This window comes from Nothoprocta perdicaria, unplaced genomic scaffold, assembly GCF_003342845.1.
Source record: "Nothoprocta perdicaria isolate Ctin4 unplaced genomic scaffold, notPer1 scaffold_25, whole genome shotgun sequence".
NCBI classification, from domain to species: domain Eukaryota; kingdom Metazoa; phylum Chordata; class Aves; order Tinamiformes; family Tinamidae; genus Nothoprocta; species Nothoprocta perdicaria.
This window is the reverse complement of record NW_020455477.1, coordinates 2,371,179-2,387,242: the sequence shown is the minus strand read 5'-3', so window position 1 is coordinate 2,387,242 and position 16,064 is coordinate 2,371,179. Positions and strand designations below refer to the sequence as shown.

General features: G+C 48.6%; 2 protein-coding genes across 5 annotated transcripts in view; one reads left to right on the top strand and one right to left on the bottom strand.

Moving 5' to 3' along the window:
* FARSB (phenylalanyl-tRNA synthetase subunit beta) overlaps positions 1–688 on the top strand; it is a 30,747-nt gene extending 30,059 nt beyond the window's left edge. Inside the window, exon 17 of the mRNA XM_026040071.1 lies at positions 42–688. Coding sequence (XP_025895856.1) covers positions 42–193 — 152 coding nt within the window. The 3' untranslated portion in view covers positions 194–688. The remainder of the gene's footprint in view (positions 1–41) is intronic.
* Positions 689–4,272: 3,584 nt separating this feature from the next.
* SGPP2 (sphingosine-1-phosphate phosphatase 2) overlaps positions 4,273–16,064 on the bottom strand; it is a 23,309-nt gene continuing 11,517 nt past the window's right edge. For all 4 annotated transcript variants that reach the window (XM_026040143.1, XM_026040146.1, XM_026040147.1 and 1 more), the window contains 4 exons: positions 14,080–14,238; positions 9,958–10,137; positions 8,225–8,314; positions 4,273–5,079 (listed from right to left, as the gene is read on the bottom strand). In XM_026040143.1, the coding sequence (XP_025895928.1) occupies positions 4,534–5,079; positions 8,225–8,314; positions 9,958–10,137; positions 14,080–14,238 (975 nt within the window). In that variant the 3' untranslated portion in view covers positions 4,273–4,533. The remainder of the gene's footprint in view (positions 5,080–8,224; positions 8,315–9,957; positions 10,138–14,079; positions 14,239–16,064) is intronic.

Sequence of the window (16,064 nt, the reverse complement as noted above, 5' to 3'; positions counted from 1 at the left end):
GGCCTGGAGAAATATTGATTTTTCTCTCACTTTCTTTACAGGCTCTGCTTTCTTTCCCGGTCGCTGTGCTGAGGTCATTGCCAAAGGTCAGAGCATTGGGAAATTTGGAGTCCTACACCCTGATGTTATCACCAAATTCGAGCTCACCATGCCGTGCTCTGCCTTGGAAATCACTATTGAACCTTTCGTGTGAAGGCAGCGTTTTTACCGTCCTACAGCTGACCACTGTCGCATGCAGCACCCTCGGCTCCTTTGTTCCTCTGCAGGGAACATCTGCTTGTGCTTTTATGTTTTAATAAACTAGAAAAACACAGTCTGGCTCCTTGGGTAAATAGGTTCCTTCCTCTGCAGTTAGACTCGCTTCTGCAACGCAAGAATGTGGTGTCTGGGACTGGACTGCACTGTTGCTGCTTTTAAAGGCGTGGGGCAGGGGGCAGAAGAAACAAGCTGGGTAAAAGCCCAGCGTTTTACAAGAGAAATGTAATGGCAGAGCACATGATTAGTTCTCAAAATCAGAAATGTTCCACAGACACAGCTTCATACTGTAACCGATTATGGCTGCATAACAGGAATCTCATTCTTTTCTTATTGCATGAAATAAGATAATTGATTAGAGCAAATGTTGAGCGAATGTGAGCAGAACTAAGGAGCTGAGCTTTTATTCTGTACGGTTGTCATGTGCTCATCATTGGCTGGGGGAGGAAAATAAACTTGTTTCATGAAAACCAGAGCTATTTTGTAAGCAAGATGTGTGTAATATCTGCTTCCCTACTCCAGACATAACTGTTGATCCTTTAGAAATTCAAATAGGGCTTGGGGAAAATTAATTCTTTTTCATGGCTGAAGTAAGCCTAGTGGTTTTGAAGCTTCAAACCAAATTGGGGAAATGCATTTAAGAGCACACGCCCGTGGCCTTTTGCAGGAGGCGCTGAAAAATGAGAAGACTTCGGCGAGAGCGAGGCCGCGACGTTTGTCGTCTGCACAAGTTTGCCTGTTCCCTGCTGCGCTTGCGGGGCAGCACAGCAGAGTTTTGCCTCTCTCGGACTGTCACGGAGCAGGATTTTCCTCTGGGAGGACCTTTGGTGAGAGTTAGGCCAGCCGGGGTCTGCTCCGTGGTGCTTCTGGCTCAGAAACCGAGAGCTCCGTCCGTCCCTCCTGGTGCAGCGCAGCTGCCTGGGTGGCCAGGCCAGGGCTTTCAAGCTACCTCCTTGCCGGCTTCCTAATGAAGTTAGCAATTTTGCAATATTATACCCATTTCTAATGCTGCCTGCTGACACTGGTAAATATTTTACTTTAGGCCAACGCATTGTGGCTCTTTTCCCTTGTGGGAGCCTCGGGGATCCATGAGGGGACAGCCCAAGGTTAGACCCATCTCCGAGGGGTGATTGTGGAGAAGTGGGTTATAGAGACACACTAAACAAGAAGAGATGAGCAACAGGGATGATAAGATCAGATCACAGTTTTAAGAGCTGCATGTCTGCACAGACCTCCTTTCTCTGGACCCACTATGGCTTTGAAATGGTGGATCCAACATTGCTGCTAACAGGTGGGAAGGCAGCGGGCAGGGCTTTCTGTTAAAAACACTAATCTATAGCAAAAAAAGGCACTAGAGTTACCCAGCTGGAAAGCCCACTGTTCCCTCACGTGGAAGCGTGGATTTTAGTTGTCTCGGTGTGACAGACATGAAATGAGAAGACAGATAGAGCCATAGGCAGCACAAGCGACTGGAGCGCACAGAGCGAGTGAGAAAACTGCAACTCACATTTTACAGCCTCCCCGGGGATTATCCGGCTTGTCATTTGCAGGATATATCTCTCCATGATGCCTACAGAACTGTAACCAAGCAAGCTCGCAGTGTGGGAAGCAATCTGTAACACAGATGGTAAGTATTAAAAAACCCTGTTTATTAGTGTGTCATGCATGGGGATTAGGACGACAATAAGGCAGATTTGCATTTCAGCAGAGTACAGGCATATTTGCATGCACTAAATACATTTCTCTGCACAAGGTCTCCTGACTCTCTGGGTGTCCCAATTCTCCTGCGAATTTGCTGCCTTTTTGAGTGTAAAGACCAGATTAGATTGGAAGGAGGCGCTTGAGCAGCAGTGCTGTGTGGTGCCAGGCTTCCAGCATCGGGCATTCCCCTTTTCCATGCCCTTTTGCGTCAGTACCCGAGTACTTCACAAGCAGGACATGAGCTCTGGTGCTAGGAAGCACCATTACTTGCTTAAAGCAGAAGAGCAGAGTCATCAGGAAGGTTAAAAGGCTCTCTCGGCACTGCTGAACCCCCTCAGGACTACATGCAATGTCACCAGCGCCTGCAAGGCTGCCACAGCACTGAAATTCAACCTTTGCCACCGTGCTGAGCTCAGGATTATCCGGGAATCCTGGCAAGAGGGAAACTTCATACAACTACAGCATATTTATTGCAGGACTTTGCCTTTCCTGGCCCGATAACCATTATCTGACATTTACAGCTTGCACATAGAGGTATTCAATAATCAAGGCACCCCACACGAAGCTTTGTGCTACAGAAATCCACTGCCATTTGTTTTCTTCTTTGACCTCGGTTTAGAGATGCTTTCTGACACCGAGCAACTCTTACCTGCCAGTGGTGATCTCTTTCGAACATCTTTTCAACATTAAGTATTTCAAAATAAAGTACTTTTAAGGACTTCTAAGAAGTTCCCTTGTTCAGCAGTCATCCCAAATCATGCGTTATCTTTACCTCGGTGCTGCTGGCAGTGCATAGTGTGCATCAGCACGGAGCTGACCAGCAAAGGGGAGCAGAGCACTGAGGAGACCAAAGTCATCGCTTGGGCGCTATCCAGGTGCTGCTGGAAATTGGTTGGTTTCAGCCGGATACAGGTGCTTAATTTGGGGTTTATCCTTGCTGCTGATTCAAAAGTACTTTTGACAAAGAGGTGCAGTATTAAGCAGGAGAAAGACTGGGACCGTCTGCCCTCCAGCTGCCCACCGTGGTTGCATCCTGTGCTTGCAGGCGCAGCGGCGAGAGGAGGCCACATCCCGCACGGAGCCACCGCAGGGATGGAGACCACGAGCCCACGGCAGCCAGCAGCAGCCCAAAGCAGCAGCCTAGTCCTGTGCTGCACTCTCTGAGCTGCAAGTCACTCCCCCTGGTCCATCGCTCACACGAACAAAGAAACTCACCAGGTCTTGGAAAACATCTGTATTTTAAAACCTGAACCAAGGATGGTTTGCACGTACAGCAGAGCTCATGGGCAGGTGAACACAGTAAGAGATAAAAATAGCTGTAGGTACTTCAGCTCACCCAAGCACTCCTGTGGAATTTATAGGTTTTCCATGGCAGAAAAGAGCAGCAATCAAGAGCAGGAAGCTGCAGGTAGGAGCGCATGGCCGGCCATGCAGCATTCAGCATCCAGCGGGCTGGGATCCTTGCTCCGCGCTCCAGCCGCTCTCCCGCGTGCAGGGATGCAGCCCGACGCGGAGCAGCGACCCCAGCCCGCGCAAACCCAGCGGCCGCTGGCGTTTCTGCTCCCGTTTCGCACGGGGAGCAGGAGCCTCGCTTTGAAAGCGCGCTGCTCTCCCAGGTGCACGGCCACAGCGACGCGGGCACAACTGGGCGCTCCAGCTGCTGAGCTGCTTGCAGCTTATACCAAGAGTCACAGCGCAAGAACACAAATGTACATGTTTAAAACACCGCTTTTCCCCTCAGTTCTGCCAGGAAAAGGCACACAGGCTGTGCATGAAGCACGACAGCCACTACAGCAAGATGCTTCTCCCAGCCTGCAGACCACAGTCACCGCTGCCCTTTACCAGCAGCTCATGGGTCCAGCGCAAATAGAGGTTTGGAATAAGCAGCCTGGAAGCGGCGACGCTCCTGTGAACAGTCCTGAGCTCCCCCGCTACGAGTCCGTACACGGGATGTGGGGCAGACCCACTGCAACGCTGCGTGGCACCGGGAGATCAGGGCGCTTTACCCCCAGCGCCCCGAGGTGCCGCTGCAGTCACTGGGCTCGTCCCAGCGCAGCTCCCAGCATGGAGCCCTGCTCCCCTGGAGCTGCGGTGACAACCGCCCGGCTCTGGGGGAAAAGGCTCTGCCAGAGGAGGGCTTCTCACCAACACCCCGCCAGGAACCACTCAGCTGCTCTGCGCTGGGTTTGTCTTTCTTGTCTTAAATAAGCCAAGAGCTGTGATGGGTAAAACCACACACCCCGACGTGGATGTTGAGGACGATAATGACAAGGACAGGAATGAGCAGCTCCGTGGGGCGCCGCGCCGCCCTCCCCAGCGTGATGTCCCATCCACGAGCCCTGCACCCCGAGCTTGTCACGTCCCCTCACCTGGGCCACCGGCCTCGGCCGGAGGGAGGCAGCAGAGCCGGTTCCTAACCCAGGTCACCGTGTACAGCCGCCCCGTGAATCCTCACGGTGCGGTGTTCTGCCAGTGCAGAAAGGCACAAAACGTTTCTCAGTCAAGTCACCAGCCTGGAACAACTCATTGCATCTCCAAAACGGTGGTGCCAGGACCTGCGTCTCTGCGGAACGGGGCTCAGATCAGCCCCAGCACCTGGTGCAGCAGCGGCACGATCACGGTCGCGCTGAAACCAACCGAGGAGTACGTCACAAATTTATAGGGCACCTCCACCTCCAGGCGCCTCCTGGCTTCCAGATCTCCCATGGGGAACTTGTAGCAGTAGCGCAGCACGCCCAGCACCAGGCTCTTGGCGAGCTGCCGCGTCACGAGGATGATGCCGATGCCCACGAGGAACCGGGCCAGCACCACCACCAGCATGGGGCCCGAGAGCAGCGGGAAGCCCGGGCGAAAGCCGTCACTGGTGGAAGCGGCCGCCACGTACTGGTTGTTGAGCCAGAAGCCCACAGTGGCTCCAGCGCCCGCGCCAAGGATGGTGGTGGTGTCCGCCCGCGTGGGGCTGTAGGAGTCGAGCTTGGGGTACTTGTAGCACAGGAGCAGCGGCACGGCCAGGGAGAGCAGCGGGCAGAGCGGGCTCGTGAGCAGCACGCGGTCGATGGAGTCCCACGCCGGGCACACGAGCACCAGCAGCACGGCCGAGATGAGCGCCCCGCCGAGCACGTCCTGCAAAGACAGCCCTTTTGAGAGGCTTTTTCTGTCAAACCAAAATCCCCTCTGTACCAAACTTCAATGGAAAAGACTTTTACGCAACTGGATCTCCTGGGCGGCTGTTAAGGTAAGAGATCTTGATAGAAACTCATCCCCTCCCATAATTTCCAGTAATTCCTTCCTATCAATAGGATTACCACAAGCTTTGCTTGCATAAGCAAAGGATACGCGGAGGATGCATAAGCGGAGGATGCTCTTTTCCCAAAGGAAGCCCCAATCCAGGAAACCTCCAAGGAAAACGAGCACAGAGCTGCGGGACACAGTGCACGGATCCAGCGTCCCTCAGCAAGAGACAGCACCGCTGGGTAAGAATAAATAGCAAGAAATCCATCGCCCAGGCCTCTGAGACCTGGCTTGTGCTGCAGTGCCTGAGGCAAGCGCACAGTTAAAACCTAATTTATTAACAGAGGCAAACAAGCTGTTCGGAGAGCTTGGCTGTTGTCAACAACACTGCTGGGAAAGGAAAAGAAGTGAAAGACAACCTATAAAAAAGTATTCTGCACATCAGCGGCAGCGGCCACGTTAAAAGCAATGCTGGAGGTTTCACTGTGCCTCTCTCTGGACATCAGAGCCAGCAGAATTTCTTTCTTACCATGAAACTGATTGCAAAAGCTATAGTTAATCACATACAAAAATGTCCCATTCTCAAGATTGTATCTTTTTTATGAAGTCATGACAGTTGACCATTTCTATGCTTGGTCACAGTCTAAAATGAATTATTTATGAGACCTTCAGTTATAGTTAGGCAGAAATGGGAGGACTTTTCTCCACAACAGAAATATTTCATTACTTGCTACCGAATGCATTACTCAAATATGCTTGAACTTCAGGTGTTTACGGCTTCCAGGCAATAGATTCACAGCACATTGAACTTCAAGCTACTCATATTTTGCATTATCCATACTCCTAATACAAACTTCCACTAAAAGGAAAGGTTGGAAAGGTTGGGGAGCTAAAGAGCAGTGCTTTAAGAAGATATTTAGCCGGGTAGAATTAATTACTTCTTCTTGTCTATTAAACTTCCTAAGCAAAGTTATAAGATACATGCATTAAACTTTCTAAGCAGATTATCAGGGCTCGGGGGGCATCGAGCGCAGGCGCTCTGGTCCTTGGACGCCTCGAGCACCACGTGGGCCTGTGACGGGGCTCCCTGCGCAGCCCATCTGCTGCTGCGTCAGGCCTGCTCAGCTCCCTTGCTTCAACCTTGCAAGCAAAAGAGGCCTCGCTTCCACACTTTTTACCAGAAAAGGAGGAATTCTGCTTTGCTACCTAAAGAATGACCCCGTATCGCGTTTCTAGTGCTGCAAGTCTTAGCTGTTTTCCTCTACTACGGGAAAGTATGCAAAGAAAAACAACTGACATGAAAACCCAGTTGCATGTGATACATTAGAGGCAGGATTTGGGCAATTTAAAATACTGCTGACTTGTGCGTGTGCACAGGGCAGTAGCAGCGGTTCGGCAAATGCTACTTTTGGGATTCTTCCCGGAAAAATTGGGCACGTCCTCGCACGGTCCAAAGCTGGAAGCGGCACTATTGGTGCGCTCATGGCGCTGAACTTCTGGTACAGGATTTTACAGCAGATTTTTCCCCTCTTTTTTTAAAGATTGCGAAACCATGCGGTTTGGCTTTTTGAAGGCAAGACCATTTTTATCCTCTTTCCATTACAGCTAAACTCCAGCTGAAGGCTGGAACTGCAGACACCGATAAAAGACCCCTGGAGCATCAAATGGCTTCCTAGCTATGGTGGCATTCCCAAATATTCCCTGGCATTTCCAACCAAAGCCATAATAAGACTTTTCCTGCTCTGTCTTGTATGCAGTCACTTAATGCCTGAATTCCCTTCATGGTTTCATTTAGGAGCAGGGCCATGCTCTTCTAAACAGAAACATATTACCAGCTCTCTGCACTCTAGAGGAGCCCAGCAAAGCCCTGTTGATGGGCAGGACTTTCCACAGTTGAACTGAGGAGCTTTTTTGTTTTAAAGCTTTTTTTTTTTTTTTTTTTTTTTTTTAATGATGCCAAAGACACAAAGGACTTTTTCTTCTTTACCCTAAAATCCATCTAAATTTAGAGGCGTCTTTCATTATCGTGGAACAGCAAGGGAAATATGCTAAGAATTTTTACTGGTTGACTCAGGGTCACCCGTTAAGAAAGGATGTCTCCAGCTCAGATTTAAGATACTGCTTAGGTCCACCAGGGCTGAAAGGAAGGGCAGGCCATATTTTATAGCAAACCCTAAGGTTCACTAAGGGCTCTCTTTGACTCCATCAAGTCTCCTTATTAGAGCAAACACAGTTATTACTTAATAAGAGACGTAATACCCCTTCCTACATGGGTAGCACGCCCATGTACCAGCCCATGCTCATGCCAGGGACTTGGGTCACCCTCCAATAACCACACGCAGGAGAGCAATACCAGGCCCTCTCATCAGGAAGCTGCTCTGCAAGCGAGGCCGTGTCGAAATCTGCTCCTCAAGCAGAATGGACATCGTTCTCTCCAAGCAACCCCGGCCCACAGTTTATCCTACAACGGGTTTTGAGCCTATTTTGGGTGCAGGAATTGCGCACCTCACTTCTTTGGGTTTCCTGCCCGTTTGGTGTTTCTCAAAGCCTGTGGTAAAGGCTTTGTGAGCTCTCGTGTGCCTGCACAGTGCCAGGGACCTCGGTGCCCAGCGCCCTTGCTCCGGTGACTCAGGGAGCCGCAATTCCCCGGCACTCCCGGGCGCGCGGCTCCCGCTGCCAGCGCGGAAGCTGCTGCCCTGGAGCGCGGCCCCGCAGCGCCGCGGCGCTTGCTCAAGTGCATTCCTTGCAATTAGCGTTGCAAAACACGGGCGGGCAGTCCACATGCCACGCCACCCTCGCGGCTTCCTTAATTGCACGCGTAATTCCCTTCCTTAATTGCACGCGTAATTCCCTTCCTTAATTGCACGCGTAATTCCCTTTCACGTTCAACAGCGGTAGCCCGGGGGCTTCCTCCCAGGAGGTGCAGCCCCGGATTTAGTCCCGGATTTAGTGGCGTTGCTCACGTGGGGCTCCGGCAGCGCCCAGCGCTGGGAAGGCGGGAGTGGGAAGCGGGATGGGCGCGGGGAGCTCCACTTACCAGCACGGTGTGCATCCCTGTGTAGAGCCGGCTGAGGCACACGAGCGTGGAGAAGAGCAGGGCGCCCGTCAGCCCCAGCTCAAAGGGGTACTGCGGAAAGAGAGAACACCCGCGTCACCAACACCCACTGCTTCCCCCTCAGCACGCGTCTGGAAGAGCATCCCGAAGGCTAGGGAAGGCCTTAAGGAAGAGGGAAAGGCAGAGCACATCCTAGGAGCGGCCACCAAGGTTTAGGTGCTACTTTGGGTTGGCTGGGATGGAAATGGGATACCTGGATTTGGCCTGATCAATACTGCTCAGGCAACAAGGCAGGAGGGGAAAAATCCATGCCTAGGCTGCAGCGACAGCCCAGTTCTTAGGGCCATCAGGACCACTCTTTGCTGCCACATTTAAACACCTTATAAAGCTGTTTTCACATAATTTCCTGTCTGAGCTGTCCAATAATATGGGATCAAGTATTTAAAAAAAAAAATCAGTATTTAGAAAGGAAAAATAAAATCAGATTTGGTTAAAAAAAAAAAAAAAATGAGCACATTAACACTTAAACCACTCATTTGGATTGTGTTTTAGGGCTCCACTGAAGATGAGGTTGCTGCATTGCATTTTAGTCTGTAAGGGACTCTTCCTGAAAAATAAAACAAAACCAAATATAGAAAAAATGCAATAAATTCCCTCAATTTGACACACAGACTCCCGAGAGTCTCCTGACCGAGCAGATGACCACAGTGGCTATAGGTCAGGGCAAAGCCTCTTCTGGAGCTCCCTTAAGCGCCAAACTCACTTGTGACCCTTCCCCTCTGGCACATCCGAGCCCCTGACACAGCTAGCTCAGACCCTGGCCACAGATGTCACTCCTGATTCATAAAGCCCTATTTTTCCCTCGCTTTTCCGAGCCTCCCAAGTGCATACATCTGCTTCGGCGCCTCCTTGGCAGGTGGGCTGGGAGTCCATCCAGGCCAGTAATCGATTACTGGGGCAGCTTTGCAAGACAGCAGCATAATGTAACAGTGGATTTTTTCTCCTTAACAGAAGCAATTAAACCGCTTAATTATTTTACAGCAGCTTTACTGTTCCATGGCAGTTTCTGAGCAGTGAGAAAGAGACAGTCTGATCCATGGGCATGAAGGTCCACAGGCCTCAGCGCCAAAGTTCTCACTTCTTATAGCCAGGCTTATATAAAACCATCATGTCATCTTCTAAATGAAGACCAGAGTCCACCTCTGCTACTTGCAGCCCCACAACTTTTACCAGATGGGTGGTGTCACCCAGGGTGTCCCAAACAGGACCCCACAATGTCCACACACTGAGAGGTGCCCATCAGGCCAGGGCCCTCTCAGATACACGGGCTCCTCTCTGAAACGCATGGCAGAAGGTGGAGAAACACCTCAGTATGATGCAGCCAGGACATCACTGCCTGCATATAGGAAATGAATGTTAGGAGTAGTAAAATGAAATAAAAAATAACCATCACAGTGAGTTCCCCAGCCTCAGTGTGATAGCAGAGCCCAGCAGCCATCCTGGGCTGGTCTTGTATCCCAAGAAGGACACATCCACTGAACTTCTTTCTGAATCTATTATGTGCCAGCCAAGGATGGCTATAGGGAAAGCTCCTGCTTATGGAAATGCAGGAAGCTCCTCCAGAAGTGGCCACAGCTCCAGATTTGTGTTTTCTGCGGTGTAGGGGACACATCCAAACGTCTCGTTTCTGCTGTTGTGGTTTTCTACCTGCTCACCTTGTAGTGGTTGGTGGTGGCGCTCAGGAAGGAGAAGGAGATGGCGGTAGCGGCCATGGCGTGGGTGGAGGGCATCCCGTACTCCGCATCCGTCCTCCTCTCCAGCTTCACCACGGGCGGCGAGAGGGGCCGTGGCCACTTCAGGAGGTCCTTGGACACCTGCCCGATGTACATGACCACCTGCGGGCAGAGGATGTGGCCGTGAGCACGGGGCTCCCGCAGCCCTCCGCGCGCCGGGGCCCAGCGCTGCCAAATCCGCCGCTGCGGGGAGGGAGGCTAGCCCTGAATTATTAAAGGTTTTTCCATTATCCTAGGAAGCAGCGGCTCCATGCTGTAACTCAATCACATCTGGCACCAAAGGGAGGTTTCAGCAAGGAGCCACGATGCTCGCGGATGGGCTGAGGCAGACGGCGGGCTCCTACCCGCGCTGGGAAGGCCACGTTTCCACCGTGTCCCTTCTGCCCCTTACAACCCCAACAAACGCGACACGTCTCTCAGAGCTGCTCTGCTACCGCAGCACACGGCTTGGCGGGAAGCACCGGGCTCCCAGCTCCACGTGAATGCAGGCACACCTCTGGAAGCTAATTAAGTTTGGGGACTGAAAGCAGAACTGCACTCTCTAATACGAGATAAAACGTGGAGGCTGCCTTCAGTGGTGCCATCTCAGGAGCAAGGCAGACTAAGCTACGTTATCTGAAGTCTCTGCCATAACAATTTCCACTTGTTAAAGAATGACTAGCACTAATACATAAGAGCATTACAGAAAGGGAGTAAGTCATCTTTGGAAAGGGCTGTGCGAGGGCTTCTCCGATGCTGAGAGCACGTCGGGCACGGGGAAGGGGCAGCACCAGGCATGAGCAGTGCTTGCTTTTCACTCACTGCAAATTCACTTGTGATCCATTCATTTTTTTAAAGTCCATATTGCACACACACAGCAAGCAGAGGCGGCGGTGGCTCCCAGGGAACCCGGAGCCTCCCAGCCCGAGCACTGCTCCCGATTTACACATGTATCCGGCCTGCCCTACACAGAGGGTCGGTGCACAGATGGGATTTGGCATCTACTTGATTTATCAGCTAGCACCTGAACTGGGAAGCAGCTGTGAAACACCAGTGAAACACCAAAATTTCGATTTAAACTTCACTGAAGTTACCTCCAGCCAGGTTACTGAAACGTGGTAGTCCTGACCTGACCTCAGGCAGTGCTTATCCTAACTCGGTGTCTAAGCTAGGAAAGGCTGATTTGCAGTTTCTGCTCATGCTGTTACCAGCACTCACAAAATTCACCTTCAACAAATTTATCTTCTTGCACTTAGACCTACACAGAGTGAAACTTCATCTGCACTTGACCTGGATGTCTTATCTGCGCAGGGTCAAAAGCCTCTGCTGGCCCTGGTCTATACAGCATTTATTTTGGCTTTCTGACATTGTGCATAGCTAACATGCCTGAACACAGTCTTAACCATTCATATGCAGCATGCCTATCACACACGGTGCTTTGAACAGTTTGCATTTGAGGCAAAAACTCTTATTGGCCATTAGGAAATTGTCCCAGTAAAATGGCACAATTGCATAAAGCTCAGGACACACATACAAGCCCGTCAAGCCCAAATCAGGCGCCAAGCAGCATCCAAGCACTCAGTGGATGCACAGTGTGTCAGCAGCACCATGCACACAGATAACCTAGCGTTGGTTATCCCACCAGATAACCCACCAGATACCTGCAAAGCCCAGAGCTCCCCACCTGCAAGCACCCAAACAGCCCTTGCGAGGCTGCAGAATTGCCCCTTGCTTCAGCGCTGCCAGTTCCCATTAGTCACCGGCTTATCTCTGTGATTCACTGGCAGCTTCCAAGCTTGCCCTGACAAAGTTCATGCTGGCCAGCTATTATTTATATCACACAGATTAAAAATTTATAGGCTTAAAAGAGGTGTGTGTATGTTTTGCATTCACACACCCTGTAGAAAAACAACAGGAAAAAAAAAATCCAGGAAGGATGCTGAATGGCAGTCAGAAAACGGAGCTTTTTTTCATTTCATCTTGTGAGTCTCTAACCTCAAATCTCAAATTCCCCTCAAAACAAAGTTTCTAGCCCGGAAGGTGGGTAACGACAAACAAACCACCATGCTAACCCTTCACCTCCTAAGCTGCAGCGTGCAATAAACTTGAACTGCACTTGCGAGCTGGTTTATCTGGGGCTAGTTTTCACCTTTGCTCTTCCTGGTCTCGGCCGGGAGCCGCACACGTGTGGCTGCAGTGCCGTGCTGGGACACGGAGGCACCCGGTGCCTCCATCCTGCACTGCCTGGAGACCTCCAGCAGCTCCTTCCCCCATCTCCAAGGGAAAAGGTGCAGCCCACAGTGCGAATCCTTACTGGTTTGGAGGACACTGGTTGGAGAAGCCCTCCTCAGGCCCCCAGCCTTGTTCTCCACTGTACACACCATCCTCCCCAGGGTCCTGCTCCAAAGCCATCCCAGGAACTGACTCCAGTGCTTCCAAACCTCCAGCTCCAACGCACCTTATTCCCAGTTGCTTTATGCCCATCCTTTCCTGGGGCTATTTTAAGAGGCTCCTTCCTCTCCATGGTATTTGCAGGCAGCATCAATCTCTGCCAGACGTCACTTAGTTAGGACCTTATCTAGGCTGCCGTTTCTGCTCCTGGAAGAGCCAGTTCCCTCAACATGTACCTTTCTCAAATGAGGGTGACCATAGAAACTATTACAGACAAGATCTCATAAGTGCCCTGTAAATACCATTAAGACTTTCTTAATTTTTATGGGAAGGAACTCCTCAGGCCCGTATTGCATCATTTCTGATGTCACGGTGACAGAGACCCACAGGTTTAACTTCCCAATAACGCAAAATACGAAATACCACACTTAACCCTGCTTCTATTTCTCCATTGTTCAAGTTCAAACCCACTTTTCCTGTTTGGCCCATGTTGGTCAACCAAGTTTTTATCAGCACATGTCTCCACACATTCCTATCTCTGCACAAAAAGCCCTAAAAAATCCCTCCTGTTCCCCTGCTGAAGAGCTTCCCTATTCTCTCTTCACTGCAGACAGTGTTAAAAGGGAACTATCCAGCAGCACTTGCCATAACATCAACACAGAGCCATCAGGCATTTTTAGCCATGCCACAATTACATATAATTAAAATGTTTTTAAAACTACAGATTGTCACAAGACTTTACATTAAAGCATCTTTCCTTTTTCACTTTTCAGTACAAAAGGCAACTCCACAACTCTACTGGAAAAAATAATACTAATAATTGTAATATCAGAGGCTTGAGCACTCTAATCAAGTCAGGCTTAATTAGTCAGTCAGATCTGGCCAGCCCTCAGACAGATGCCTTGCAAGGTGAAGCAAGGCAAGTCTTCAGCAGGGCATGTGGGTTGCTTTGCAGAGCCATTTTTTGAGCAATATTGGGAGAACAGGAGGCTGTGACTAGCAATTCTCATCTTTGCTGGCCCCCTTCCAGAAGCAGTGGGTGTTCTCCTGGCCAAACCCCAGCTCTAACTATACAGTGTCCACCTACCTCTAGATTTCATCTGCATTTTTCCATCTTCTCTTGATAAAACTTACTGATTAGTGTTACTGGCATGGGGCAACTGATGCCTTCCACCCAAGACAGGCTTCATTTTAAGCGTATCACCAATTAAAATTGTATTTATTATTTCTGATCTTACTGTTTAGACAAAAGACAGAAGATTCTTAATCGGAATCAACTCAGTCAAGCTGATGTTTCACTGCAAAGAAACAAAACTAGATATCACATCCAACTTCTCACCAAATTTCAATTTCTGTAATCAGTATAGATTGACAACCAAACCCCAAAGGACTGTAGCTTATCAGTGATGGTCTAAAGTGCTCTTTTTTGGGCAGCAAAGACACGATCAATAGCAAGATGAGCAGCAGTGGTAATAAAACAATACAGTCATTCCCGGAAAAAAGTACCTTGTTATCTATTCATTTTGAATGCCAGCATGGAAATACATTATTTTGTTATCTTTGTTATCCAAAAGGGTTGTGTTTGTCTGTATGTTATTCTTATCCTTAAATATCCATTTGCTACAGTTACAGAATTCAAAAGCACATGTTTGAACAAGTCACAGAAATACTTACAGACCAAATGACTATCATCCTTCTAGACACGGAGTGATCTATGTTCCAGTACGTAAATGGAAGGAAAGTGATATAAAACACCTCTTCACCCAGAGCAGCCGAAAACCTGAACAAGTAGTAGTAGAAATAGTTCTTCACAACATATTTTTGTGCACAGTCCTGAAAGGAAGAAAAGTTTAGAGAGCATTAGTGAATTAGACCCAACATCTAAGGCACTTTCGTTACAATTCCCAGCTCTGTAAACCAATTTGTTAATCAAGTAACGATTTGTCAGAACAAATCATAATAAGTTAAATTCAATTTTTATACTAAAAGGGAGATCATATTGCTCGATCGCATTTACTGTGTATCAGAAATCTGCTCAAACTATCCTACTAAGGACAGCAGTCACTTCGAAAAACAGGTTTTCAAGAGATCAGACCAATCTTTGTTCAAGATAAATCTTCTATATTTAACCAAAGGATACCAATATGTTAATTTCAAAGTTTCTAAAGCTCTATACAAAAACAAAACAAAATTGCTTTTGCTAGAAATTTGAGATAATATATTTATATTATCTCAAAGGATAAGATAATAAAGTGAAAGGATGAACAAAGCAGTGGTGGGGCCCATACCTGGGGTCACCCCGCACCTCCAACCACCAGCTTCCCTAGCCAGTTGTGGTCATTTTGGGAAAAGCCCATCACCAAGACGCCTTCCACCTCAGAACCAGAAGCAACAGGAAAATGAAACAGATTTTATATGAATGCCTAAACACTTCAGAAAAAAAAATAAATAAAAAGAAGAGGAAAGACTTTTGAGGAGGATTTTTAATTTAGAAGTCAGGACAAAGGAAACGAATCTCTTCTCTCTCCACCTCTCAAAAAAAGAAATAATAATAATAATAGTAATAGTAATAATAGTAATAGTAATAATAGTAATAGTAATAATAGTAATAGTAATAATAGTAATAGTAATAATAATGCAATGTAAATACAAGGCAAAGCTTCCTAACCATGAGAGCGAGGGAAGGATCAGAAGGTCTCAGCAGAGGCCCTAGAGAGTTGGCTAAGATACAGCTTCCCCGTAAGCTTCTGAAGCCCTTCTGAGAGCAAAACTATTAGTTTCTGATCAGACTGTGAGTCTAATATATTAGAGATAAATCCTCATGCTAGATACTAGAGAGAAATGCAAAAATTGCCTAAAGAGCCAAGACATTCAATTGTGAATCATTTCAAAAGCAATTAGAAGTTGCAAACCCTTAATCTGCTTGGGTCTCCCGCATCAATTAGCGATCACCCCCAATGCCATTAGCAGCTCTGATGCTCCTGCCCAGTCCATCCAGGATGTCCCCGCTGTCCCATGAGGACACTGCCACTTGGCAGCCTGATCCCTGCCCCAGGGCACACGGATGTGCTCCTGCACCCCGGGCCAGAGGAGCAGACGCAGCCCCAAGGGAACTCCTGTGCATGTGAAACCTCGCGGCGGGGAGGGATAAAACGCTCCAGTTACCGTAATGGGGAAAATATTGGCTTAGAATCCTTCGGATTCTAAAAGAAATATGGAAAGAAATATGGAGTTAAAGGGTTTTTTTTGTTTGTTTGTTTTTTGTTTTTTTTTTGGGGGGGGGGGGGCAGGAGGGTAGCCCTTCTACATGACTTTTTAATATTTCATTTCTTTCCTCTTCTATCACAAACCATCTCCCACTTCATTTATTTTTTAAATGCATTTTAAATAATAGTTTTAAACACATCCTCCATTCTAAGCAGCCTCGCAGGTGAGGCCCAAGACAAACAGACCGTGTCTGTGATGCATATCATGGCAACAACTACAGCTGAGGAAAGACAGGTAGCACTGAGGACTCCTCCAAATGAGGAACTGATGTGGCACAGAAGAATGGTATTTGGCTTCAAGTAGTGTATGGTAATCTAAAAATAAAATAAAAATAAAATAAAAATAAAATAAAAATAAAATAAAAATAAAATAAAAATAAAATAAAAATAAAA